The 25,881-nt window shown below is 39.6% G+C and overlaps 1 protein-coding gene across 7 annotated transcripts in view; it reads left to right on the top strand.

The window, feature by feature from the left end:
• Nucleotides 1-25,881, top strand: part of DYNC1I1 (dynein cytoplasmic 1 intermediate chain 1) — a 180,871-nt gene that overhangs the window by 19,348 nt on the left and 135,642 nt on the right. For 2 of the 7 annotated variants that reach the window (XM_090142776.1, XM_090142775.1), the window contains exons 4-6: nt 813-954; nt 17,590-17,649; nt 22,017-22,132. In XM_090142776.1, the coding sequence (XP_089998902.1) occupies nt 813-954; nt 17,590-17,649; nt 22,017-22,132 (318 nt within the window). The remainder of the gene's footprint in view (nt 1-812; nt 955-17,589; nt 17,650-22,016; nt 22,133-25,881) is intronic. The other 5 variants (XM_090142778.1, XM_031614399.2, XM_090142777.1 and 2 more) reach the window with 5 other exon arrangements.

Raw genomic sequence — 25,881 nt, 5'->3', positions numbered from 1 at the left:
TTTAAAAGAAATCAAGATATTTCTACTTTTTTATTTGTTATTCCTTGCTGAAGAGCTTAAACTTGGGCTGACCTTGAGCTGTGATCTTCCTTTCCTGTTAAAGGAAACAAAGCTGGATTTGCATGAATATGCTTCAAAAGCCCCAGCAAACCAAAGGGAAAATCATTTCAAGAGAGTGCAAATAGTATCTAAGCCAAGGGAAATATTTCCTTGAGTGTGGAAATCGTGTCTCATCCAAAATGGCAATCTAATACAACTTAAATTATTTAAGAAAAGATGTTTGCTAAGCAAATTAATGTGTATTCTCACCATCTTTGGGAAATGATTTTAACTTAGCTGGATTTCCTTATTTAACTTTTATTTTGGATGCCATTTCTGCACTGCAGTCTTAGAACATATCTAATGAGCAGTGGCTTTTAATTTAAATGGAAAAATTGAGAAGTTTGCTTGCTGTTTTGCCTCCTTGGCTACCAGAAGAGTTCACTTAGATTTCTGACAAGACAAGCCCCTGGTATTTCTTCATACATTTAAAATCTTTTGCAAGTCAGCTTTAAAATACAGCCAAGAAAAAACTTCTGTTTCTGCAGATATCTCCGCCACTGATCAGTTATGGAATCATATTGGGCTTTTAGTCCTGTCTAAATTCATGTCAGTTTTAACACTTCCAGAAGACTTAAAATTCACTTGACTCTCTTCCTTTTCTTTTTCTTTCCTTTCCTTATTTGCTTTCACCATTTCAAACTCTCCTAATCATTCATCCACTGTCATTTTGGTCCATTGGTTTTGATTTGTCTGACACTGCTCTTCATCAGTGCAGTCGCTGCATGTGTTAACATGGGATACCTGTTATTTTCATTATTTAGTCCCAACCCCTATGTCTCCCTCTTCGAAATCAGTGAGCACACCCAGTGATGCAGGCAGCCAGGACTCTGGAGATCTGGGACCCATTGGAAGGTAAGACAATGGTTTTGAATAAATGTGTTTGTTTGCTTCACTTTTACTTCCCCATTTTTCCTTCTGCTTCCATAAATGAGAACGTGCTCTATCTGAAGTGTGCTTTTGTTTGTGCGTTTTCCACTGTGTGTCACCATCCAGTCAGACTGGTCTCAGATGTGAGGTAGATAAGCACACACAGCAAGCCGGTGATAAGTGATAGGTGCCAGAAGACATGTACTGGAAACAAGAACTGAACTGATGTGTCTAAAGAAGCCCACAGAAATCTGTCATTCTTTGTGGATATATGCTAAAGATAGAGGAAGTGCCCAGTTGTAGACCCTGTTATTCATGTGAGTAATCTTTGTGCATACAACCAATCCCTTGTGAAGTCTTGTTAACTGTTCACATTTTACACCAGGTCGTCTTGGGTTCTTGTACTGCTGCTCATTGTTGTGTGTGGCACTGACAGCGGTGGGGTAGGGCTTGTAAAGAAGCAGGCTGAAACCCCCCAGCACCTCTTGGCAATCCTCTCTTGGAAACTGTAGTTATCAGATTGTTTTGTGTAAGGTGGGAGGGAAGCAGCTCTCTTCTTTGAAAAGGATGGTGTGTGTGTAAGGGATGGGCACAGGGGCAATCTTCTTATCTTGGTTGATATGACTGAAATTGGAAATGCAAGTGGCAATCTATGAATAATTTCTAGTTTGGAGTAAAAAAGTAATGAAGATGCTGCTAAAAAAGAAAGGAGGATGCTGGTGGTCACAGAGGATATGTTCAAGTAAGACGAGTTCCAAGCAATTATACTGTGTGTTTTGAAAAATGTAAAACACAGGTCGTAATAGCTCTTTTTGTATTAAACTGTCTCAAAATAAAACCAACTCATCCAAATCTGTGAGTTAAAACCTCTGCTAATAGCATGAAAACTCACTGATTTCTCTCTGCAGTATACAGTTTTCAGTACTCTGCTTTTACATGCATAGTCAGGTGCCATACTTCTACATACATAACCAGTAATGTTACAGAGCTCAGATTACTAGATTTAATTCCACACCAGCCTTCTGGTTTAAAAAAAAACACAGTTTGGTAAGCTGAAAGTACATTGTATTCCCCTTCAGCCCAATGCAGACACCGTCCATTGAGATGAGGAAGTTGCACAACTGCTGCTGAAAGCTGCTCACAGCTGCTCAGTCCTCCAGAAGGGGATGGAGGTTGTTAAGTAGGAAAGCTCTAGCCTATAAAATATGGCAGTTCAAAACGTGTAAAATAGTGTAATGCTACATTTATAAATAAAAGCTGACTCCAGTAAGCAAGAATACTTTGAGGAGATCAAAAATTGTTTTTAAGCAAAGTGTAGACTGCTGTTCAGGATAAAGTTACTTTCTGCAGCCCTAGATGCAGCTGTGACAATGCTAACTGGACATTTCTAAGTTCCTCATGATGTGGTAATGGTGTATTTTTTTTGATGTTAAGACAGTGAAACGTATTTGAAGGAATTTATTTTAACATGGTCTACACTACCACTTCAAATCTCTGCCATCAACAAGCAACGACAGCATATGATCACATTTCTCTAGAGAAGAGAATTGAATTTGTTCTCATCTTCAGAGGTCATGATGTACTATGTTATAAGCTATCCTTCTGGATAATTTTCTGGATTGTTGTGGTCATACTAGGAATTCAGTGCTAATCCCAGGGTCTTGTTTGCTGTTCATGGCTTTGCTTGCCATCCTCTCTGTTCAAAGTGTTGTGTTTTGCATCAGGTTGGCCATGGGTATTTGCCTGGCATGACTGACTTGTGGTAATGGCAATTCCACAAGCTACTGTCCATGTCTCGGGAAGTCTCTGTAACTGGTGGATAGTACTGGATGGTTGTTTGTCATTGGGTGCAGAAGATGTACTCAGTGTGTGTTCGGGTGCATCAGTACACTCAGGCATGCATGCGTGTTAGAGTTGTCCAACTTGAAGAGGAAAATGTTAACAGAGCTGTCATCACAGGATGTAAGCAGGATAAAATCATCTTTGCTGTATTCTGCCAGAGGAATGCCTAGACATTATTTCTGATTTATTTTGATTATGTGCAAATGCCTGTTTATCTGTATAAGGAAGGTTATTCTTCCTTTTATGTGTCCCTCCATTTTGCTGTCTCTGTAAAGAGGGTACATTGGCCATGTCATCTCTTATGCCTTAGTTCTAGAGGAGATTCGAGTAGGATATTGGGAAAAATTTCTTTTCAGAAAGAGTGTTGTGACACTAGAAGAGGCTGCCCAGTGAAATGGCAGGGTCACTGTGCCTGGAGGTGTTCAAGAAGCATGTAGATGTTGCACTGAGGGACGTGGTTTAGTGGGCAGTATTGGTGGTATGTGGACAGTTGGACTGGATGATTGTAGAAGTCTTTTCCAACGTTAATTAATGATACTATGGCTAAAGGACTGTTTAACACAAATAGCTACCCTAAATGAAGAATCACAACCAAACCATGAACTCCACCTTTCTCTAGTGTGACCAACCTTCCATGGAAGTGTCATTTGGGAGTGTGTAGATTTGGAACTGAGCGTCGTGGTCAGTGGGCATGGTGGGGATTGGTTATAGTTGGACTAGATGATCTTAGTGGTCTTTTCCAGCCTAAATTATTCTATGATTTTAAGCATGTGAGATCTCCCCCTTTTTATCATTCTGCTGTAAATTGGCTGTGCAACTGTAGACTGAGCATAGACTCAGGAGGAGAGCAGATTAATTCTAGAGCTGCTAATGCTCAGTCTCAGAGATCACAGCTCGTCTGTTGCTGTTGCTGCTGACACTGCTGCAGGAAGAACTGGCACATACAGGCTGGCAGAACAGAGCTACGAAAGGCTGGAGGCAGACTGATTATTTATTAATGAAGAGATTTCCAGAAGAAAATGTGGATATTTAAGTAATATTTTTTTAAAAAATCTGTAAAGTCGTAGGTTTTGGTTTGGTACGGAAGATAATGCCTTTGAGAGTAGCCCTGCTGAGAGCTTTGAGGAAAGCAAGAGATGTTTTTATGTGAAGCACTGGTTCCTGGTGCAGAACTAGGCTGTGTTCACACTTTGATGGCATATGATAGTAATCAGACTGAACCTATTGGTCCTAGTATCACAAGTATACCTGAGGTTTGTTTTGATTGGCAAACACCTGTGATTTCTTACAGACCAATAAGCACTGTGGAGCTAAATCTAGAAATCCAAATTTCTGACATCTGCTTTTTAGGAAGTTAGTTGATAAGTAGTGAGAGTTCAGGCAGATGGTGCTAAGTAGTTGTTGTCCTGGTACCACGGATCTAATTCTCCCCTAGTTAAGAAAATGAGAACTAGCTGGTAACTTGCTTTCTATGTATAGAAATGATATGAGGAGCAGAAGGGCTCGTGTAGGCAGTGCTTAACAGACAGCAAATGGTTTGGCATTGGAGCTGGCCAAATATAAAACAAGGAAAACTGTAAAATTTTAATGACAAGACAAATTAATCACTAAAGCAATTTACTTAAATACTCTATTGGATGTTGTATCACTGGGCATTTCTCATTCAGGATAATGTGCCTGGCCGACAGGCAGATAATAGCTCTAACAGTAATTCATTCAGAAGAGCCGTACAGCTTTTTGTTGCACAGGAAGAAAAGCCGCGTGGTCACAATGGTCCCTTTTGGTATAAGTTCTATACACTGGTAGTGCTGCCATCCAGCAGCACCATTGTCCATTATCTCCAACATAATAGCTAGAGCAGTGCTGCTTTTTCCCTGATGCCATTAAGCTTATTAGGATAACGTGTGGGGCGGGCTGTGTAATAACACTAAATTATGGAACCATTTCTGTCCTGTGTAGTACAGGTTTTTGTGTGTTTTTTTTTTTTTTTTTCTGCTTGATCTTCAGTACCACATGGCTATTTGTCATAGCCTTTTCACCAAAGATGACGTTAGGTTTCGGGAGCGTTCCAACTTCTGGTACGTGACAAGACATTATGATAGCAACAGTAAGAATGTACAGATGTTAGATAAATAATGCTTGAAACTGCTGGCAGTTTTCTTTGAATGCGTCCATTTGGACAGGGCAGCTGATATTTTTGTTTATCATTTTTTGGTTGTGGTGGGGATAAATTCCAAGTAGGCAGAAATGTGTTATAAAATCACTGAATATCCCAAGAGATTGGCATCGAGTCCAACTCCTGTCCCCACACAGGAGCACCCCAGAATCAGACTGTATGTCTGAGAGCACTGTCGAAACACTCCTTGAATTCTGACAGCTTGGAGTTGTGACCCTTGAAGTCGTGCAGCCCATTCCGTGCCCACCGCCCTCTGGTGCAGACCCTTTCCCTGACCCCCAGCTGCCCCTCCCCTGACACAGCTCCGTGCCATTCCCTTGGGCCCTGTTGCTGTCACACAGTGCAGAGCTCAGCGCTGTGAGGAGCTGCAGCTGCCATGAGGCCTCCCCTCAGCCTCCTCTGCTCTGGGCTGAGCAAACCGAGGGACCTCAGCTGCTTCTCATATGTCTTCCCCTCCAGACCCTTCACCATCATTGTACTTTGATTCTGGATCCATACCTGTAAAACTTAAAAAATAGATTATGCATGTACTGCTCTTAGTTACTAGGCTGCTCTGAACAATTCATCAGAGCCCAGTTGTTGCACAGAGAGCAGCTTGCCTGTTTCCACATATTTGCACAGGGTTGACTGTGTTGCTGTGCTGCATAGATAGGAGTATTACATCACAGCCTGAACTCTGGATAGATAAGTTATTAATTCACAGGACTTTCTGTTATGGCATGTTCAGACATGACTCATTTACCACAAGACAGCATTGTCGGATCCCATTGAGATTCTGTTATAATACAGTATACTATGCTTAGCATGGTCAGAGTGAGTATTTTGTTCACGTTCTTTTGCTAATGGTCAGGTTATATAGCTGTGCATACCAGAAATGGAGTTTTTGGCTAACTATGAGGGCTGCTCTGACAGTGATGTCTCCTTTTTCATTATGCTATGCCACAACATCAGAGGTGGATGTTGGTGGTTGGGCAGTAGAGGTTGAACCTTCCTACCAATATCCCATTACATTTTGTTGCCGTGTGACAGATGGTAGCAGAGGGACAGTCTGACACAATGGCATCTGAGATGGAAATGTATGTGAAGCAAAGTGTGGAATTGAATTTCTCTATGCAGAAAAAATGACACCCAGTGACATTCGTTGATGGTTGCAGAATGTTTATGGACACTAAATGTGTCGTTTGCTTCATGAACGTGAGCATAGTGAGGTGGTGGTTCACCTCCACTGGTGCAGATGCCTATAAGTGCAGCACACAGGTCCTTGTTCATTTGCAAAATGCATAGCAATTTGTGGTGACTACATTGAAAAATAGTGTTTTGTAGCTGAGAATTTGCTCTCTCAATTAGTGTTATTATGCTGTTTGTTGTAGTTTTCATGGAAATAAATAGGAGGAATTACTTTTGGAGTGACCTACATATGTATTCCTGTGTCACCTGTAGGGTGTGTGTGTGCTCACCCTAGTGTATTGCACATGTGGATGAGTTCTATTTGTGGACCAAAGTGTGACTTAGCTGTGTGGTCCATTTTTCCTTCTCTACTTCACTACATCGCCCAGTTGGATTCATTACCATACAATGGTAGGTTTGTACAGTACCCTCTTACTGTTGAACTGGGTTTTGTGTATGTGTGCAAGTGCAGTGAAATTGCATGCATGTAACACTTCCCCATGTACATTTTGCAGTGAAACATGAGAATCTCATTAGGCTGTGTATAAGGTTTCCCTCCTTCCATCTGCTCAGTAAAATGCAAAAGGCTGAGCTGGCTGGGATGTGTATAGGTTAATGATTGCCTTTCTTTCTGTAACAACTTCATCTGTGCTCTTTTGATTTCTAACTTGCATACATTGCTGCGTGTACATTTAGATACCTGATTGTTTCATGGGCTACACTAAAGACAAAGATGACAGAAAGTATTCTTAGTCTTCTGGTAGTTGCTGTCAGAGAGTGGTTATGTCAGTGTGGTGTTTTGTCTGCTGTAATGTAGTGCAAGCATCCAGGTACATTATTTCATAGTATTTCTCTCTCAGTCCATTGGTTTTGGTATTTTTGTCTGGCTACAGCTACTCATACTGTTGGATTAGGGGACTCTATTACACTTAGTTTAAATGAGTCTTACCTGAATTATGCTATTGTTCCATTGATACCACAGTTTTTGAGATGTGTTTGATGGACTAAAGTTGTTTGGCTTCCATCAGTGAATGGATCTTATTTGAAGTAAAGCTTTGCAGGGTCAGTCCTTATTTAGATAAAGCCATATGTGAATATTTAATGAAAGTTACTATGAAATGAATTTTAAGTTCAATATTGCATAGCAAAAGAAAGCAAAAATAGAAGAGAAATCGGGTTTTTCAAAGCGATTTTGAAGCAGTAACATTTCTTGTAGAAGCAGAGGCATTTCTTGTAGAAGCTTGACTGCTATGGAATCTTGACTGCCTCATCATTACTGCAGATTTTTATTTTTAAGTAAAAAGTTGCAGCCATCCTAGAAATAGAACAGCTGTTGGTAATGCTGGATGGCTTTTCTCTGAGGAGCAGTGTCACCTTTGGTTTTGGCTGCTGGCATGCTTTTTTGTCCACTCTGTCAGTTCATCTTGCAGTTACTGTGACCTCTGAATGCTTTCCCAAGTTGAGTTCAGAGAACACTGTAGCAGCTGTCACATCAGCTTACACATGTTCTTACTGATAGCGAATCAGAAACACATCTTCTGCTCTCTTACGCTCTTTGGAAGTTCAGAAAACATTTTTCTCCATTTGTGTACCTTTTCATCAGATGTGATTTTGAATTGTTCCCATCTGCTTTTGAGCCTTTTGGGTATAAAAACAAATTCACAGTGATATGTTTTCTTTCATTGGGTTGATGTCCACACTCAGTTTGCATTGTCCCACTGCAGGGAGAGCAGAAGCCCTTTTGCTGTGTAGTATGTTCACTCATTTTTGTATAGTTATTAGACGATCTGCTTTTTATGCAGTGCCTCAACATTGGGCTTGTCCTACATTGTTGGAAATGCAGATGTGAAGCACAAACTTTTTCTTTCTCGTATAACACACTCAAAGGGAAAGATGTAGCTCTGGAGCATCTGGGCACTGAGTCAGAGTGTGGCATTTAAGTAATGTATTTACCCTTTTACAGCTGTGTGTGTAAATCTTGCTCACTGTCTGTCACGCCAAAAGAAGGTATACCCAGTTAAGAGATGTCTCCAAATGTCACCGAAGTCTTTATGTTGTGCTTTCCAGGCTTTTTGCCTGAGGAAAAAAAATCAGACCTGGCAACTCAGCTGTTATTTCCACTATTTCGTTTTTAAGCAGCACCTTACCTACACAGTAACACGCTGACAAGTGGAAGAAAGGGTATCAGAATGCCACCTTCCTTTTAAAATATCTCCTTTGCTGTTTAATTAAATGCATACAAGGGCAGAGGAGGAGGTTAGATCCTGCTCTCAATTTCAGTTATACAGGAAGGTTAAATTATTGCAGTAGATCATCTTTTACTGTCCATGCAGCATATTTCCTCACTTTAGGCAAAGGGAGGCACAGAGCAATGTAAAGACTCTAAGAGAACTTCAGGAAAGACCAAGGGAAAATACATGCTTCACTTGAATGGTGTTTTGTTCAGAAAGGAAGGATTTTAACCCTAGGGACTGTAGTGTGCTGCAGACGTGAGTGTCACAGTGAGGAGTTGAGAAGAAGGTTTGCTTGGTGGCTGGAGGCATACAAAATAATCCTGGGGCGTGCTGAGTTTGCCCCTCTGGTTTTGATGGGTTTGGGATGGTATGGTAAATCTCTCAGGCTTCCCATCCCCCACTCACTTATGGGATGGTGGGTCTGTGCACGAGGCTGGAGGAAGGTGGATTTCCCACAGTCTGTTCTCTCCTTTTGTGCCTCTACAAGAACGACCGTGGTTCTCCTCCTTTACATTCAATGTATATTTAGCACAAGATATTTGAAGCCTCTTTGTGTCATATATATTTTTTTAGCCTCTAAACATAAGCAGACACCTTAGGGACTGATACTTGGCAGTTGCTTTCAAGTGTCTTTACATCTGACCTAGAAAGCAGGGAATGTTTTTCAGTGCATGCCGATTACAAAGTCCATATTAATTAGAATCATCTGCAATGCTTTTACCATGTGAGCCTGTGGCATCATTAAGGAGTTTCGTGCTTTCATTCCTAAAGGATGGATAGTGTTCAGTTCTCCAGATCTTTGATTATTTTTTTCATTAGCAAGCATCTCCATGCTATAAATTAAAGGAAAGACTGCCATTCCCAGGGTACTTCATAAAATGCCTTGGAAACCTGAGCCGCAGCTGCACCCTGAAGAAAATAACATTAATGCATAAAGCCCCTCTTAGCCGTTTAGGTTATCAGCCCAGTTGTAGGTATTTTTCTGCATTTTTTTCCAGACATATCATGAATATATTTAGTCAGACAATGAGATGATTTGAGGTTTAAAACACCAGTGCCCTTAAAACAAGTCAAGTCAGTTTATTCTCCTTTAAGAACAACTAACTTGGTAAGGGCAGCTCAAATTCAAGAGAAGTTCTCTTGCTTAGAATCTCTTCCTGATTTAATTAAATTTTGTGAGATCTCCTCTTATGTTGAACTGTTTAACGTAGTTAAACTGGTGCCATTTTTTTGCAAGTAGATGTTTTCTGCCTCACTTGAATATTGTTCATACCCGTAGGTACACTGTCACAAAAAAAAAATCTTGTGTAGGAAGGACAGCACCAACTTCTCTCCCAGCTTGCAATTAGTGAATTGTTGCTCTGCTGTGAATAAGCTGCTGGAAATTTTCAGCTTCTTCTTCAGTTGTGAAGACAATATTGCAGGTTCCAGCCTTGCTTTTATCCGTTTGACTCATTGGAAGGCCTATGGATTGCCTTTATTAGACTTGACTAATAAATGTAGCCTTGTCTCTTATGGGACTCCTTCCAACCCCCGTAAGTTTTTTTGGTTTTTGGACATCGGATCAAAGCGTCCCGACATGAGTGCTGAAGTTCCTTCAAATTGTCTACAGGACCTGATGACATTTTGGATCATCCGAATTCTGTTTTGTCACTCAGGCTTTCTCTTGGTTTAAAAAATACAAGATTAAAAATGTAATTTCTTTAAAGAATTTTCAAACTGCTTCAGGATTTCCTGCAAGAACAAAGCAACCTGTGCCTCCCTCCTCCTGAACATGGTTTTTATTAATGCACTTTAAAGATGGCAGTTTACACTCTCCAGCACTTACAGTAAATCTGTGTGGTTGCAGAGGCTGAGCAGAAGCTTCTAACTGTGTTGACCTTCTGTCCTCTCAGAGACTGCCTGCTGTTCCCAGTGACCTTCTGGTAAACCAGTGTAGATTCCCAGACTAAGATCCCTGTAGCTATAGCATATAAACTGTGAGAAGGACAAGGTTCATTACATTGCCAGAACGTCATATTCTATGATGTAGACCTGAAATAAGGACAGCTTTAAATATAAGAAATAAGTTCAGCGGATTGGATGAATTTTACTGCTGATTTAATTAGTGTTATTCTGTGAATCAATAAGGTGTTCATTCCATTATATATCAGTCCTATAAAAACCACGTCAAGAATTTTTCAGTCCAATTTAAATTTCAAATTGATTTTGAAAATTATGAAATACATTTAGCAACAGGGCCTTGATTTAAGAAAATTTTTGAATATACAATTTTTAAAATGCTACCCCATGATTTTTAGAAATATACCTTTAAAAAAAAAAGAGAGTATTTTAAACTTATGCCTTTCTGAAAAATGCTATTATGGTTGCCAGGCATCTGAAAGACAGTGCTGTGCTCTGAGGGAGGTCATCATTGCTCTTTTTATTGGTGAAGACTGGAAGTCAGAGGTGTCAGCCTGCTTGGAAACGTAACTTTAAACCCAAGTATCCAGCTCTGCTCCAGCAGTGGTGCCAAACCACTTGTTCTCTGAATGTTTGATGGCATTTTATTTTATGATTACCAGCTACAAAAACATCACCCACAGTGATGTCAGACTGTTCTGCTGCACAAGTGAGAGTCTTGTTGAGAGGCACAAATCCTCCCTAAAGGCTGATAACCATCTTGCTTATAATGTGCTTCAGAAAACAAGTAGCACAAGGAAGGTATTTTCTTTTTTGCCAATCCTTTCAAAGTGGAACAGATCTGCTGAACAGAGCACAGATGGCTTCTGAATAGTGGCTTAAATGCAAAGCACCAATTGAGGCAAGTGATACTTTTCCATCTTTGAGTAATGCCTTTGAATCTTCTTGTTCTATTTTGTTTTGGAAACACGTTTTAAATGTATGACCAATATCAGAAAGTGAAAATTACAGAGGAGAAGATTGAGATTACAAAAATCTACAAAAAACAAACCACTTGTCTATACACATATATATTTTCAAATGTCTGCTGTAACTTCTTGCAATTTCTATTTCAGATTTTCTAATTAATCAATGTTAAAATAGGAGCATTGGAGAAACTGATTTCGACTCAACAAATTAGGTAGAACTCTTAAAAATTTTATAGCTAATTATCTGCACTTTTTTTTTTTTTTTTTCCTTTTTGTCTGCTTTTTTCCTAATTCACTTCTTATGTAAGTCAGAATAAAAGCAAACCAGAACCAAATGGAGCATTGCAGGCTTTCAAGTAGCAGCTCTCCTGTCACTGCAGAGGCAGATAGCTCTGTTCTGGCTCTGCACTGTGGGGAGATGAAGGGGAAAGCAAGGAATCACACAACCACAGTGGCTGAGGTTGGAAGGTGCCATGGGAGTCTGTCTGGTTGAACCTCTCCACTCAAAGTGGGCTTCCCTAGAACAAGTCGTTCAGGCCCTGTCCAGCTGGACTTTGACTATCTAAAATGAAGGGATTGTTTCCTCACCACAGTGAGGTGAGGCTGGCTGGCTTGGAAATGCCCAGACCCTCCTTTGAACCCAAGTTAGATGTATTCATGGTGCCACTACCAGTGGCCAGAAGGTTATCTTCTTGATAACAGATTGGCAGAGTCACACAGGCAAGGTACCCAGATCTCTCCAGTATGGGAGTGTCATGTAGATGATTGGGTGGGTTGGTAACCAACCCAAGTTAGTTGATTTTTTTTTCCCCCAAAATTCTCTGTGGACAGCCACCTTTGACACCTATTCACAGCTGGAGACTGAGAACTCCTGTGTGGAGCAATCCCTGCCTTCCTGTTCTAATGCAGAGAGCCAATGATGACTTGCTTCTGTACCAGAGTACTTCCAAGGTGCCTGAAGTATAAGCTTGGCTGCTACCTTGGACAGGGGAAGGGGCAGTAGTCATTTTTTTGTAACATTTGTAGAATTTTAGAAGCATTTTACTCTGGCGCAAAACAGAGGTTCTTTGAGGCTTTGTATGTTTTGTATGTTGTGTCTCCCTCTTCATTAATTAGTTAATTAATTAATTTATTTATTTATTTTGGCAGTGGTTAAACAGTTTGTGTTCTGTTTAATGGGATTGGCCTTTGAGCTCTGAAAACTTCAACACACTAAATCTGTGGAGTCATGATACACTCCTTCACTGTATTTTTGGTCCAGAAGAGCATAGTTAGTTCCCACGCAAGGGATAATTTTAGGATGTTTCTGTTACCACGAGAGAAGATGCTGGATTTGGAGTGTCAGGTTGTTTCATTAGAGACACATATAAATAACTCTGTTCAGTGGATACCTCAGAACAGTGTCAGTGTGGTTTTTCTCTTGATCTGGAAAGAACAGCAGCTTGTGGTGACAGGAGATGACACAATGTGGTGTTTGCTTTCCTCCGGTTCTGCCTGAAAGAGTGATTTGCAAAGCAGCAGAAAGGTTTCTACCCTGCGAGAGGCCCCTTGGAAAAAAGCTTTGCTGTTATTTCTGTGAGTAGCCTTTTTCAAAGCATGAATTTTCAGGCCTGGTTGCTCTTGACCTGAGAAGGGAAAGTAGGGGAGAAAAGAAGTCGTGTGGAACACATGTTCTGGAGCATCCGCAACAGATGAGGGAGGATTTGATTTCAGTTTCAAGGAGGAAGAGTTGAAACAAAGCCACCAGCATGTTGGATTAGGGCACTTAGCAGAGCTGAGCTCTGCCACAGTCTGACCATGATCCAGGATATTTAATATCCTTTTTTGATAGTATTTTAGTAGGTATGTTTGTTGGCACTGGTGTCTAACTTGTTGTAGGTACTATCACCAAAGTTTTCATTATCAGCTGAGAAGTCTTCATGAATTTCAGAGAGCTTTAGATGACAGAATTTATGCTTCATTCATGCATTATGAGACTGGGATTTTTCTAAAAGAGTTCAAATATTTTCTTTGTAGTTTGTTTATTTTGGGTTTTTTTCTGCACTTTTAATTGATACAAACAGCATAATGCAATTAGAATAAAATCGTCTGTAAGTTTCTGCAGGGCACCGTAACACATGGCAGAGTGCCTGCTTTCCTTTCTAATTATAGTACAAAAAGGGAATCCTTCTGTTTGAATTCCTTTTCTTCCTCCCTTAAATTTTGAAATAGTCCCTGTCCTCTCGGAGTTCTGCTCTAAATATCTTTCCAATGCTGTCGATGTGAATTCAGAGTACAAAAGTTAACAAATTGCTTTACCATCTGATCTTTTCATAGATGTGTGATGTCTTGGTCTCTTTCTCCCCTTGGTTTTTTTCTGCAGGTTATTCCCCCACTTGCTTGAGAGAAAGAAAATGCACTGTATCAAAATGAACTGGTGGTACCCTTTCAGTACAAATGGCTGAAATAGCACCAGCATTTAAGATTGCTTTGCTAAACTCCTAAATTGTTGAGATCATAACACACAGCAAATAAGGAATAGTTACAGAGAGGTATCTAAAGAAAAAATATGAAAGCAGATCATTTTAAAGAGAGGTGATAACTCTTGTACTTTGTCTACTTAGTGCAAGATCTACAAGTTCTCATTCCCTTCATGCTGCTTTAGACCAATCTGTTAATTGGTAGTAGTTACAGTTTTTTTTATCCTACAATCACTCAAGGGCAGCCGTTTTTCACCAGACGTGTATAAGGAAGATTGATAGCAGGGCTATTGTTTATCTCTGTGTGGGAGACTCATATAGCAACCAGCTTTGAAACAATGTTGGGTAGTTCTCATTAAAAGAATGTCTGTGCTTTCTGGGTGATGGAACAGCCTGATCCGGCTTAGTCCTGACTGGATCTCATGCTCAGTGAGTTCCCATCTGTGGAGTTTCCAGAGACTCTTCCCATGCTGTGTGCACTCACTTCACCCGCAGGAGGCTCAACTCACATGGTCTGTAGGAGATTTATGGATAGACTGCAGTGTGGGAGGGAGTACTGCTTTTTCCTCTCTGTCTGATGCTGAGAGGCTCTTTTCCCCATTAAAATGTTGTGACGACATGCTTTAGGTTTCATTTACATGGATCTGTGCCAAAGTCTATTCAGGGGGGCTTTCCCCAATCTGCAGTCTCTGAAAAGTCCAGAATGAAAGCACCCGTGTGCGGCTGCTGAGCTACTGGTCACACAGGCCCACGTACTTGTCTTTGGGGTCTGCTGCATTACTCCCTCTGTCCCTCTCTTTCGTTCTCTTGAAGTGCCAAAGCCAATTTCAGTTTTCTTTTATGAGGAAGGAAGACAAAGGGAACAACATGAAATGCTTTTCTTCATGAAAAAATCTCTTGGGAAAGAACTTGTGCACTAGATTTGAAAAAGATTGGCACTGATTTTTCACTGCAATCCAGTGGCATTTCACAATCCCCTCTGAGAACTGTCTGCAGGAGAACAAGCGTAATGGTAATGCTCATCCCAACAATCAGGGAATGTCATGCAGCATGCCTTCCTGTCACAAACAGATTGGCTGTAATTTCTTAGTTTGGATGATAGAATAGATTAGTGAACATCATGTTTGGGTTACGAGTTCATTAAGAATCTGTTTATTTCTTCTTTAGTGTTACTGCTGTAGGAGCTGGCTAAATTATTATGTTTTCACTGTTCACTCCCTTTTGTTTTCCTCTGCAGGCACTCTTCAGGTAGCAGGAAGAGGCAAAGGGCAAACCAGTATTGTCCTTTGAAATGTGTAGTAGCTTCCTTTGCTCACCACTCTCCCTGGGGTGTGTGTAGCCATTTGTGTTGTGTCTCCTAGGTGGGCAAGACTGGAGGCTGAAGGTCTGCTACCTCCAGCCTTGTTGTCTGCAATAAACAGTGGCCAGCTGAGTTTGAGAATACAACACACCAGATTGCTCCCTTCTGTATTTTTGAAGCCTTTGCAAGTGGTAGCATGGTTATGCTGAATAAACAATTACCATTTGGAGCACAAATCTAAGAATTTTTTTTTACAGATGCACTCAAACTGCTGAAATACAGGTATATTCAGGAAACAAGCAGAATTGTCATTTAAAGTATACATCAATATCATGAATGTCTCCATGCCATAATCCAGATTATTACATTATAAGAGATGTTGCCTTCACTACGTGTATGATCTGCATATAACAAACAGTGGCCAAAAAGTGGCTGTGGGGTTGAATTAACTTTTTAACATGGAGAATTCCATCAGTAGGTATTGCTTTTCTCATATCTTGAGGATTTGAGTGCTGACTTGATTGTGTGAGATCTCTAAACCAGCTCAGTATGAGATAAATATGTCCTCTTGTAACTTGGTCTGGATTCTCAGAATTGCTCAGAATTGGAATATAAGGGTTGTATCTCTTTAGAGACCTGTTGTTCCTGTTTTAATCAGATGACAATACAGTTTTTCTTTTGGAATAGTCTTTAACTCTTGGGAAATTTTGTATGTTTGGAAATAAATGGAGAGGAAAAATATCTGAAATGAGTTATGTATGTTTTCTTGTAAGTGTTTTGAAAATCCAGATGTGTGTGAACAAGTAGCCCCTGGGTAGATATTACAGTGGGAATGGGCATATGCATAGCAAGTCCTCTTAGACATTAAGGACCTTGGTTCCATCAAGTCATTTTCCCACAGATAGCCTTTTAATAGTGTATAGGTAATACATTAACCACTGATGCTTTTGCTTTGCATCTGCCTTCAGATCCTTGTGCCCACTTTCATTTCTGTTGTACTTGAGCCACAGTCAAGTAATGGGAAAAAAAAAAAGTCTGTTCTTTCTTACTGTATTGTATTATCTCTGACCATTTTGTAATACTGTTTCATTTTGGAGGAGCCTTTCTGTATCACTGTAGTCTTTTGAACCAGTACACATCACTACAGATCAAAAGAACTTGAAGCAATGCACCCTTGCATTGCTTGGGAAAGCAGGTTCGCATGAAAGTTCTTCATTCTTTTTGTACATGCAGGGTGTCTAGAGAGATTTATCATTGACATTGGTAATAGTTTACTGAACATAAGACAGTGTAATTATATGGCTTTAAGAAATCTATTTCTAGTCAATTAAATAACTTGTTAGTTTATGTGAGTGATTCATTGTCAGAATTTGCTATCGTTGCAGAAAGGTTTGTGTAAATTGAGCATGGTTGGTTACGTGGCTGTTCTTGGCTGAGTGCGGTCAAAGTATATTCTCTGTATGCTCGAAACTTGTATTCAAAAGAAATGAGTGGAGTTTTAAATTTTGAGGACTGATGTTATCTAACGTGCCTGTATGATTTATTTGTTTTAGTGGAAGAGTGCTTTCCTTTGCTTTAGCCTCTACTAGCAAGAACATTGCATAATTCAGTGCTCATATCAAAGGAAAAGGTGTTCAGGAGCCAACCTTGTACTTCTGATGCTGTCGTGGATTCTGACAGCTCTCTTCTGTATTAGATGTGGCTTCATTAGGGAGGAAGAATAAAGTAAAATCAAGAAATGGGCAGGCATTTTGAAAAATGTTGATTTGAACGTATCAATTTTTGCATTTCTAAACCAGGGGATTGGAAATATTTAATAGGACTCCATAAAGGCCCTGTGAGCGTTTGCAGAGTTTAAGAGTTGTAGCTTGACAAGTTGCATTGCATTGCAAGGAACAACATCTTTGCTGGAGACCGCATCTCTGGAGCACTCATATTATGTGTGTTAGATCCATGTGACAGTAGGCTGTGAAGACACTGTTAAAAGCAGATTTCCCCAGAAGTTCTGCTCCCCTCTCCTCCATAATTTTTATCTGGGTTAAGAGAAGAGGAATTTGTTGATTTATCCCAGGTGCCTCCAGAATGTGGCAAAGCTGGTGTCAGCATGTTCTTTGTTGTAGGATGTTTGTGCCCGGAGCACTTTTTACAGGTTGTTTTCCAGTCCTAGGACTATAAGAAGGGCTAGACTACTACTTCTCAGTGGATTTTATGGCAAATCCATCTTATCATATAAACATGATCACAGTTAATTTTGCAAATTGTAAAATTGAAAATTTGTAAATTGTGCATACTGAGTGCATCAACCATAGTTAGAGGGTTAGAAATCTTTTAGGAAGAACAAAATCGTTAACCTATATCTGAGAGGAAACCCAGCTTCTCTTTGTTTACTGATAATATGCAATTTTAATAAGTTGCCTGCCCCGTCACAGGCTGACATCAAACCTTGCACTTAGAGATTGAATGTACAACATACAGCATGTAAGTAATGAGATGCGGTTTTGTTCATCCTTTCAGTTAATTCTATGTGTTCTTTTTTTTCCCCCTTGTGCTGCACGGCTGATTACCACCCTAGGACCTTGCAATGGGACACAGACCCCTCAGTGCTGCAGCTCCAGTCAGACTCTGAACTTGGGTATATGTCTGCTCTTTATGTTATTCATTTATCATTTCTTTGCAAGAGTTACGTTGCAAATGCTTCCCAGATGAGCTGTTTGTATGTGATTTTTATTTGCTTTGTTGACTCAGAAAGACCATAATTTAAGTTTCCTTTTTTCAGTTTCATCAATAAGAAGCTTCAGTAAAGCCATCTTTGTGGAAAAAAACTACTATTTAAAGAAGCTTGTGAAAGATAAGCTGCTATTTCTGTTGCCCGAAACACAATACAAATAACTATTTCATTACAGATGAAATGTTATTATTGTGGCACTTTAATGTGCATGTACAGTTACACTGGTCTTGTTTGTACCTATTGATTCAGACTTCTCTTTCTGAATCATTTGCAAGGTACTTTTCCCCCTTCCTTCTTGTTTTTGTTGTAGTTACGTTCCACATGCAATAACCCACATGAAATAACAATTTCCCCCTTTTCCATAGGAGCTGTCTATGCATTAATAATTGTATACTTAAGTACAATCATAGTCCACTAATTGCCATTTAAGTTGAGTTCAGGTCAGTCAAGCATTACCTAATTATACTAGGGCTAAAATTAATATTCTCCAGTTTGACATGGAACTTCTCTATCTTAACCATCTGAAAAAGTTGTTTAGGTAGCAGAATATAACTAGTGTAATTAAGAAGAGTACCAAATATGTTTATATTTTAAAAGGTCACTATATTAAGGAACAGAAGTTCACGTTTGTCATGAATGTAGTTTAGCATCATCAAGGGAAGTCTGACAGCATGAAGAGGTTCTCTCTTATCTCCCTGCGATCAATCAAGGAAAATCAGAAACAATGGCTTTTCTAAACATTATCTCCAGATACAACATCAGCACCGTGTTATTGCTGAAGCTCCAAGTACATAGTCATGGCTTGGTAACTACAACAAAAAAATGCTTTAATAATTTACTGAATTCTTTGTGGCCATTGAAGTTATCAGAGTGCGTTGGCAAATGAAAATGCTGCTCACTACCATCTCAGACTGAATTTTACAGTCTCTTCTAAATGAGAAAATTGGGTGCTGTATTTTCAATGTAAGAGGCAGCAAAAGGAGAGAAAATAAATAGTAAAGGAAAAATAGCAAGACCTGAAGACATGAAATGCCCACCTGCAGTGATATTTAGGATAAATTGTTCCTCTGAAAAGGAAAGGTAACTGTCCTTCAAGTTCTTCAGAACTTGACTCATAAGCAAAACCAAATCTCTGCACTGAATAAATTTTTCTGTCTATGAACTGATGGGCTTTCCTGTCTGAGTTTCCAAGCAAGTATCTTATTCTTCTGAAGTTCTTTTTGTTTTTTCCCCAGCAGTTCAGGTGAAATTCATTCACCATTCTCCAGGCTTCAAGAAAAGAAAACAGTTTTCCTTTAACGATTAATTGACAGTGCTCCCACCTGCAGTTAGAGATGTTAGTGCTATGTACCAGGAATGGAAAGTGTCTAGAGCGCTTAATAAATAGGCTTTCTCTACATCCAGAACGGTTAGGAATGCATTTATTTCCACCTGAGTGTGATATCAGGTAGATCTAACTTCTACAACATCACCTGGGTCATACAAAAGGGGAAGGGTTTCCTCACATCAAAACAGCTTTAGAAACTTTTTTGAAATCTCAGCTGCCCTTCCCCAGAAGCTGGGATTGAAAGATGAGCACTCTCAGAAGCAAAGGTCCTCAAATGGCTGTGCAAGGCAAGGTGGTTTGATTCTCATAAAGATAAGCCTGTGCATAGCTGCAAGTCTTCAGTCTTTTAGGAGCAGTAAAGACAGAAAAGGAGAATGCCAATGAGTGAGCCCATGAGTATGTTTCGTAAGTCCTTTGTCTTCTACAAGACAGAGTTAGACAGAGGACCATGTATTTCTCTGCTATATGGCTATGAGGCTAGATAAAAACACCATCGCAAAAGAAATCCTGCAGTCAGTATGCAAATAATGTGTGTAGCTAAACACTTCACATCTTTCTTCTCCTACAGACAGAGGAATCAATTTTAATGCATAGGCTTTAATTACTGTCTTCCTACTGACATCCCATAGGCAGTTTCGAAAAGAATCCATCAAAGTTTATGTGCTCTAGAAGCTGCATATCCAATAAATTGTAAATGAAAAGAATGATGAGTGTCTCAGAGTGTATGGGAAATGAGACATTTTAGTGCTGCCCTAAAAGGAATTAGACCAGAGTATTATAGCCCATATTTGGCAGAGTCCATGTACTGAAAGGATGTTCCAGTTCTCCCTAAGAGCTTGGGACCAAGGGTTAGGTTGGCTTTTCATCACATAAGGGCCATTACAGGTTGATTAGCAGGGTAAAAAAAAGGAAGACCATATTCCTTCAAAGGAAGACTTCACAGTCTTAAGCAGTTAGAGTGACATTATGCATTTAGACAGCCATCAGCAGTTCCTGAATAATAAATGTTTTAGGTGAAAAATTAAACATATCTCTCAGCACAGTGTTCTGGGTGGTAGCTCACTTCTTAGCAGTCTAGACAGGAGCTAACCCAACAAGCAGTTAAATCCACCTCTACATGAGGACTGATATTCCCCCATCCCTAACCAGCGAATAAGATATGGAATGATTTCAGGTGAAACTGTTGTTAGAATCGGGCGAGGTTCTAATTAGCTCTAGATTAGACACATGATTAATTAGAGCTGATACTTAACAGAAGCTCTTACAGTGAAGGAGGCTTAAGAATCTCAGTAAAAGGAATCAGACTGAGTCGATGGAGGACCGATTGTGAAGGAAAATCTTTCAAACTTGATGTCAAAGGATGGAAAAGCATGTAAGATTTTTCTGGGGAAGATATTTATTAAAGCTTAAATTCATGCATACTCTCATTTAAAGCAGCTACACGTGTACTACTGAAGCTTTTGTTAGCCGTTACAGGTTCTTAAAGTGTATCACAAGCTACAGAAGTTTTTCTGCCTCCCATAGAGAGTTTTCAGGGAATCCATGCTCTTATTCATGTTGGCAGAGTTAGAGGTGTTTGTTAGAGGATGGTGAAAAGAAGAGGTTCAGAGATGTAACAACCATTACTGCTCTAGCGGTCTGTTATGTGACGTGGTTGATTCATACTGATTCCCCACTGAATCATATTGCATTCAGCTTAATAAAAACTCAGCCAGTAAAACCAATTAGAAATATATATAGCTGATTCAGCCTTAACAAGCATAAGAGTTCAGTAGGTGTCATCCAATGATGACAATTTTTTTTCAATACTCATTTTCTTTCCGACATCACTGTTAACTGAATATCTTAACCACTGTAAATGAATGAGATAAAAAATAAGTTTGAACCTTGTTCTTCTGACAGTCAGGAAGACAGAGAGGAAATGGATAATGCATATGAATTTTCTGCTTTTCCAAATTGCTCTCCTTAACAATGTGGCAGTTCAGAAACATTATGTCTGAATTTATTTCCTGTAAATGTGTAAGCACTCTTGCACGTGTTGATCTAGGCATCTGGGCTTATTTAGCTCATCCATTTATTATTTGCATATATATATATTTGTCTGCTGAAAGTTGGTGGTTTTTTCCCAGTATAAAAAAAAAAAAAATTGACATCTTTGTTTATTTGCTTATTCTTCATTCACTACAGTCAAATAATATTCAGGAAACAAATTGATAATTTTTTTTTCCCTCCTCTTTTGGCTGAACTGTGTACAACTAAATGTGTTTGTGATCGTGCACAGCCATCTCTCTGTTTTCCCTTACCCAGTTACATTGTTGGTTGGCTCTACTGATTTAGTTCACATGGCTCATTTAAAGTTAGGGGAGTAGTACAAAGAGAAGGCTCTATCTGTTCCAGGTGTGTCTCAGGGCTCTACTTTAACCCTTGCATTAGGACTCTAATGATCATGAACCTACAGCAAGTCCACTGCTATTAACCCCTGTGGAAGGGAGGATCTCTTTATGGAAATTATGCACCCTGCTCTCTTACAGTCCAGCGTATTTTACACCCACTGTGCCTCTTGCGCTGTTGATTATCTCAGGCTGAGGAGTGAATCTCTTGAACAGGCTGAATGTTGTAGTAATAACTGTGTGAAGGAGGAGGCAGGTTTATTGCGTGCTGTGAGGGACGCAAGCAGGTCGTACCTTGCTCCTATTTACGGTTCCTCTCAGCAGCATAACCTAGACCCAGACAGGTTTTAGTAACTATATTTTATTATGGCAAATGATTCCTGAATTAATTTTCTTCACTGTAATTAGGTTCTTTTCATACATAGTGTGTTGTGTTTCATCTTAGCAAACATTGAAGTATTTTTTAATCCTGTTCATAAGAGCAAACACTTTTGCTCCCGCTACTGACTTACACCTAACATAACTAACCTTTTATGTCCTGTGTTCCATCTTAGACGCAGACTGCACAAACTAGGGGTGTCAAAGATTACCCAGGTTGATTTCTTACCTCGGGAGGTGGTGTCCTACTCCAAGGAGACCCAGACACCTCTTGCAACACATCAATCTGAAGGTAAGATACCTTTTTTTCAAAAGCATTTACATAAAAAATAAATGTTCAAGTAAGACTTTAAGAATGTAAGAAAATTAATGCTAAATCATAATATAACCACTTACCCACGTATTTTCTGCAAGCCAGGTATTGTTTACGTGATTAATGGCTGTACTGGTGAGAATAATTATAATAATGACTTTAAATTCAGGTGGAACCAAACTGCTTTTGCCTCACAATGGATAGTATAATGAGAACATATTTTAAAATAAATCATTATGAATATAATTAAAACTGTGCTTTATCCCAATTTTCTTGCATTCTCAAGGAAGTTATTCATTCCATGCTTTGTAAAGAGGCAGTGATGGAAAGTTGCCCTTCTGTATTTGGCCAGTGTAATTGTGTCACCCTCCAGAAGATGAATCTTAGAAGTTAGTTTCACTTCATGCACTGAAAAAGGAGGCTTACATACTTTCATGTGGACAGTCCCATTTTTTTTTCTGCTTACAGTTGTGCTATCTGTACTCATGGAGCTGTTTGTTAGCTGTTTGGCTTTCCTGTTGATAAACAACATGGAGGTTAGGGATGAATAGAGCATTTATCTAACTGTACTTTGCAACTAAACTTGCTAGTGTTGGACTACTGAAAACTGATTGCATATGAATTGAAACCATTTAAAGTGAATATAAATAAATGAGCCTGATATAATTCTCACATTATTACTATCAGGTAAAAGAAGAAAAACTGTTGATGGTCTTGGTTATAATTTTTGCTTAAGTTAATCAGATAAGACACTGTAGTGATAAACATAGTCAACTTTTCTTCTGCAACTGGATTGCCAGTTTTGCCCTTAAGATTCCTGAGCTAGATAAAAAATGTACTTTTTCAGATCATGAGTTTACGTTAGTCATCTGTTGACTGATATGGTGCCTTCATGCATAAACAACCCAGTTCATTGGTTGCAGCTTCTTGAGCAGCATCTCATGACAGTTTTGCTTATCAGAGGGAAAGGCTGTCTCAGAAGCCTCCCTTGTTCAGTTTGGCTTAGCTCATCTCTCCTTGTCAATCTGAGAGCTGCTGAAGCCTGGAGTGAATGGGACTTGTCAACTGAGGCCACGCTTTCCCGACTTGAGAAAAACAGATTCTCAACTCTGGGAGTCATTGGGAGATAAGATGGAGGTGATACCCTTGTTTCCTAATGCAGTACCTTTATCCTGAACAAAAGCTTATGGGTACAGGGAGTTGAAGACATGCCCTTGTGTTGTACCTCTCCCAGGCCTGCTACTTCAGTCCTCAGTACCTGACCTGACAGGTTGATGTCTCTTAAGTATAGAATGAGTTCACAGAATCATAGAAGATCTTCCTGGCTAGCAAAACCTTTTTTCCCAGGAGATCTTCAGTTATTTTGAAATCCTTCTGTTGGTTGGACAAGAGGCCAACCTCCTGCCCAAGAGAAAAAGACAGTACATTGCTATGAGAAGTCAAATGGTGATAGATGGTTTTGGTGATTAGATTTATGCCTTTCTTGTGTTCTATTATATCACAGTCAAGTAGAAACATTCAAACGTTCAAAGCAAAAATATCACCCAACCACTTCTCTCATGTGAGTGGGTGAGGAAGTTGATCTTATTTTCTTTTCAGTCTGCTGCTAGGGAGTTCTGCATGCATGAATTGGCATGAATATCACCATGCATTATTAAAGGAGAGTCAGGAAAGTTTGATTATTCAGTTGAAATGCTACTTAATTGGAAATTTGCTAGAGGATAAATAAGCTTTGTGATTTTGGTCTACTTAGTCCAATGGAAATCAGTTCTTAGGTTTTCAGTCTCCTAAACCTCTTTATGAATGCTGAGCCCTACATGCTGTCACTCTAAACGTGAACAGCAAACAGAGCAGTTCCTCAGCAGAGCAGTTTTGAGAAGTCTCTATGCTGTTCCTATGCATTCATGTGATAAAATATAGCCATTATCTTATCAACAGAATGGTTCAGCCATTGCTGTAGTTACATGCTCAGTTATTTGGTATCTGAAGCCTTAAAGTTTGAGAAAAAGAAAAACAAACCTCTTATTTACTAAGACATGTCTGACTTCAGCTTTCAGAATTCACTCTTTCACTGCCTGTCTCGGACTCTGGAAATCATGCTGTATTTTAGAATGAGTCTGTCATACATTTGATTCTGGCTTGAAAGAAGAGAACTAACAAAGGTACAGCTGGATGGAAAAATCTTGCCTGTATGATAAGTCACCAGGTTATTTTTAAAATGTTAATGTCAGGTTTCTGCACCTTATTTTTCAAAGAAAGAAAGAAACTCTGAAGTGTCTTAGACATACGTGGGGCTGAATGGATGTAGGCCTGTGTCGTAATGGCTGCTCCTCACCAATCTTTATAAAGCTGGTACAGGAAAGAAGGAAAGCTTCACTGTGATAAGTACAGTGTGGTGCCAGAGAGCCAGATGCTCTAAGCACTGTAGTCTCAGCTTGTCAGCTGCTAATTTTAGAAGAAATAATGTGGCATTATTCTTCACTGTGTAAAAACAGATTAACTCCTCTTTTCAGAACAGGTAATTTTCTTTATTTCTGAGGAATAATGACATGTCATTTTTCCCGCCCACTCTATTATTTAGAGAGATGTGTATATGCATCATTCAACCCTTTGATCACAAGTACCTAATTCTTTTGCTTTATTTAGGTCACAGTAAGCTTCAGCCTTTTCTTTTCTTCCTTGTAGGATGACTTCAAAAACACCCAGATCTTGGCTCTGGAGCCTGAGAAAAAAAAGCACTCCTTACTTTCCCCTCCTCCTTTTGTAATTGGATTTGAATTTAGGTATTTGTAGATGGAGACATTTCACTTGTGCTGCCTTTTCCATTCTGGAGTCAATTAAGATGTAGACTATGCCAGATATTGTCTGAGAGGTCTCTGGGACACATTCCTTCACCCTGCAGAGGCGTTCACATTGTGCCAGAATGGCAGCCTTCAATGGCTGGACCCTCCATATCATATCACTGCAGAGCTGCCCTTTGTGAAGGCACACCTGGAAGAAAGCAGCAACAGAAGAGCTGTGTTCTGACTGCTGCCCAGGGTGAATCTCTCACTGGTTTGAAGGAGCTTTGTGTGTTTGCCTGGAAGCTAATTTTTCAGATAGTAAAACACTCAAGCTCTGCTGCGTGCCTATCTCAGCTCCAATCCAATTTTCCTACTCTCTGATGGGCCAGGAGATGTAGTCTCTGAGGGAAACTGTGCACTGTCCCCACATGAGAGGTACTCCTCTCACCTGCCTCCCATCTCAAAACAAGGTCGGGAAGCACAAAGATTTGTATAGCTGGCCAGTATCAGGAATGCAGTTATTCTTCTTTCATTGAGTTGAAACTACTTCTTCATCAGCTAAATGGGATGTTTTCAATTTCCTGACTTCCTGGACTATCAATGAAAGTAGATTTGTCTGAAATGCATTTCTAGTAAAGGCTAGATCCCTTATAAAGGGGAATGAAGTTTGAATTTCTAGTACAGTGGATCTCCTTTTTGCTTTGCATCTTTAACAAGTGCTTGTCCGTGTGAGAAAAGCTGATGTGTTACCATACCCACTTCATGAGCAAGATAACCTCATCTTATGTCACAAAAGCTTGCCCAGTTCTGGCAAAGAACACAATTCAGACCTTTGCTCCAGCTGTTTATCTGTTGTATTCAAATAATGAGGATATTTTGGTTGCAAAGGAAAAAATAAAATAAACTCTCTATTCTGTTCGAACATAGACCAGTATGAAGTGTCAA

Source organism: Phasianus colchicus, chromosome 6 (genome assembly GCF_987193195.1).
Source record: "Phasianus colchicus chromosome 6, bPhaCol1.hap1.1, whole genome shotgun sequence".
Lineage (NCBI taxonomy): Eukaryota > Metazoa > Chordata > Aves > Galliformes > Phasianidae > Phasianus > Phasianus colchicus.
The sequence above is the reverse complement of the archived record's forward strand: the minus strand, read 5'-3'. Positions and strand labels throughout refer to the sequence as shown.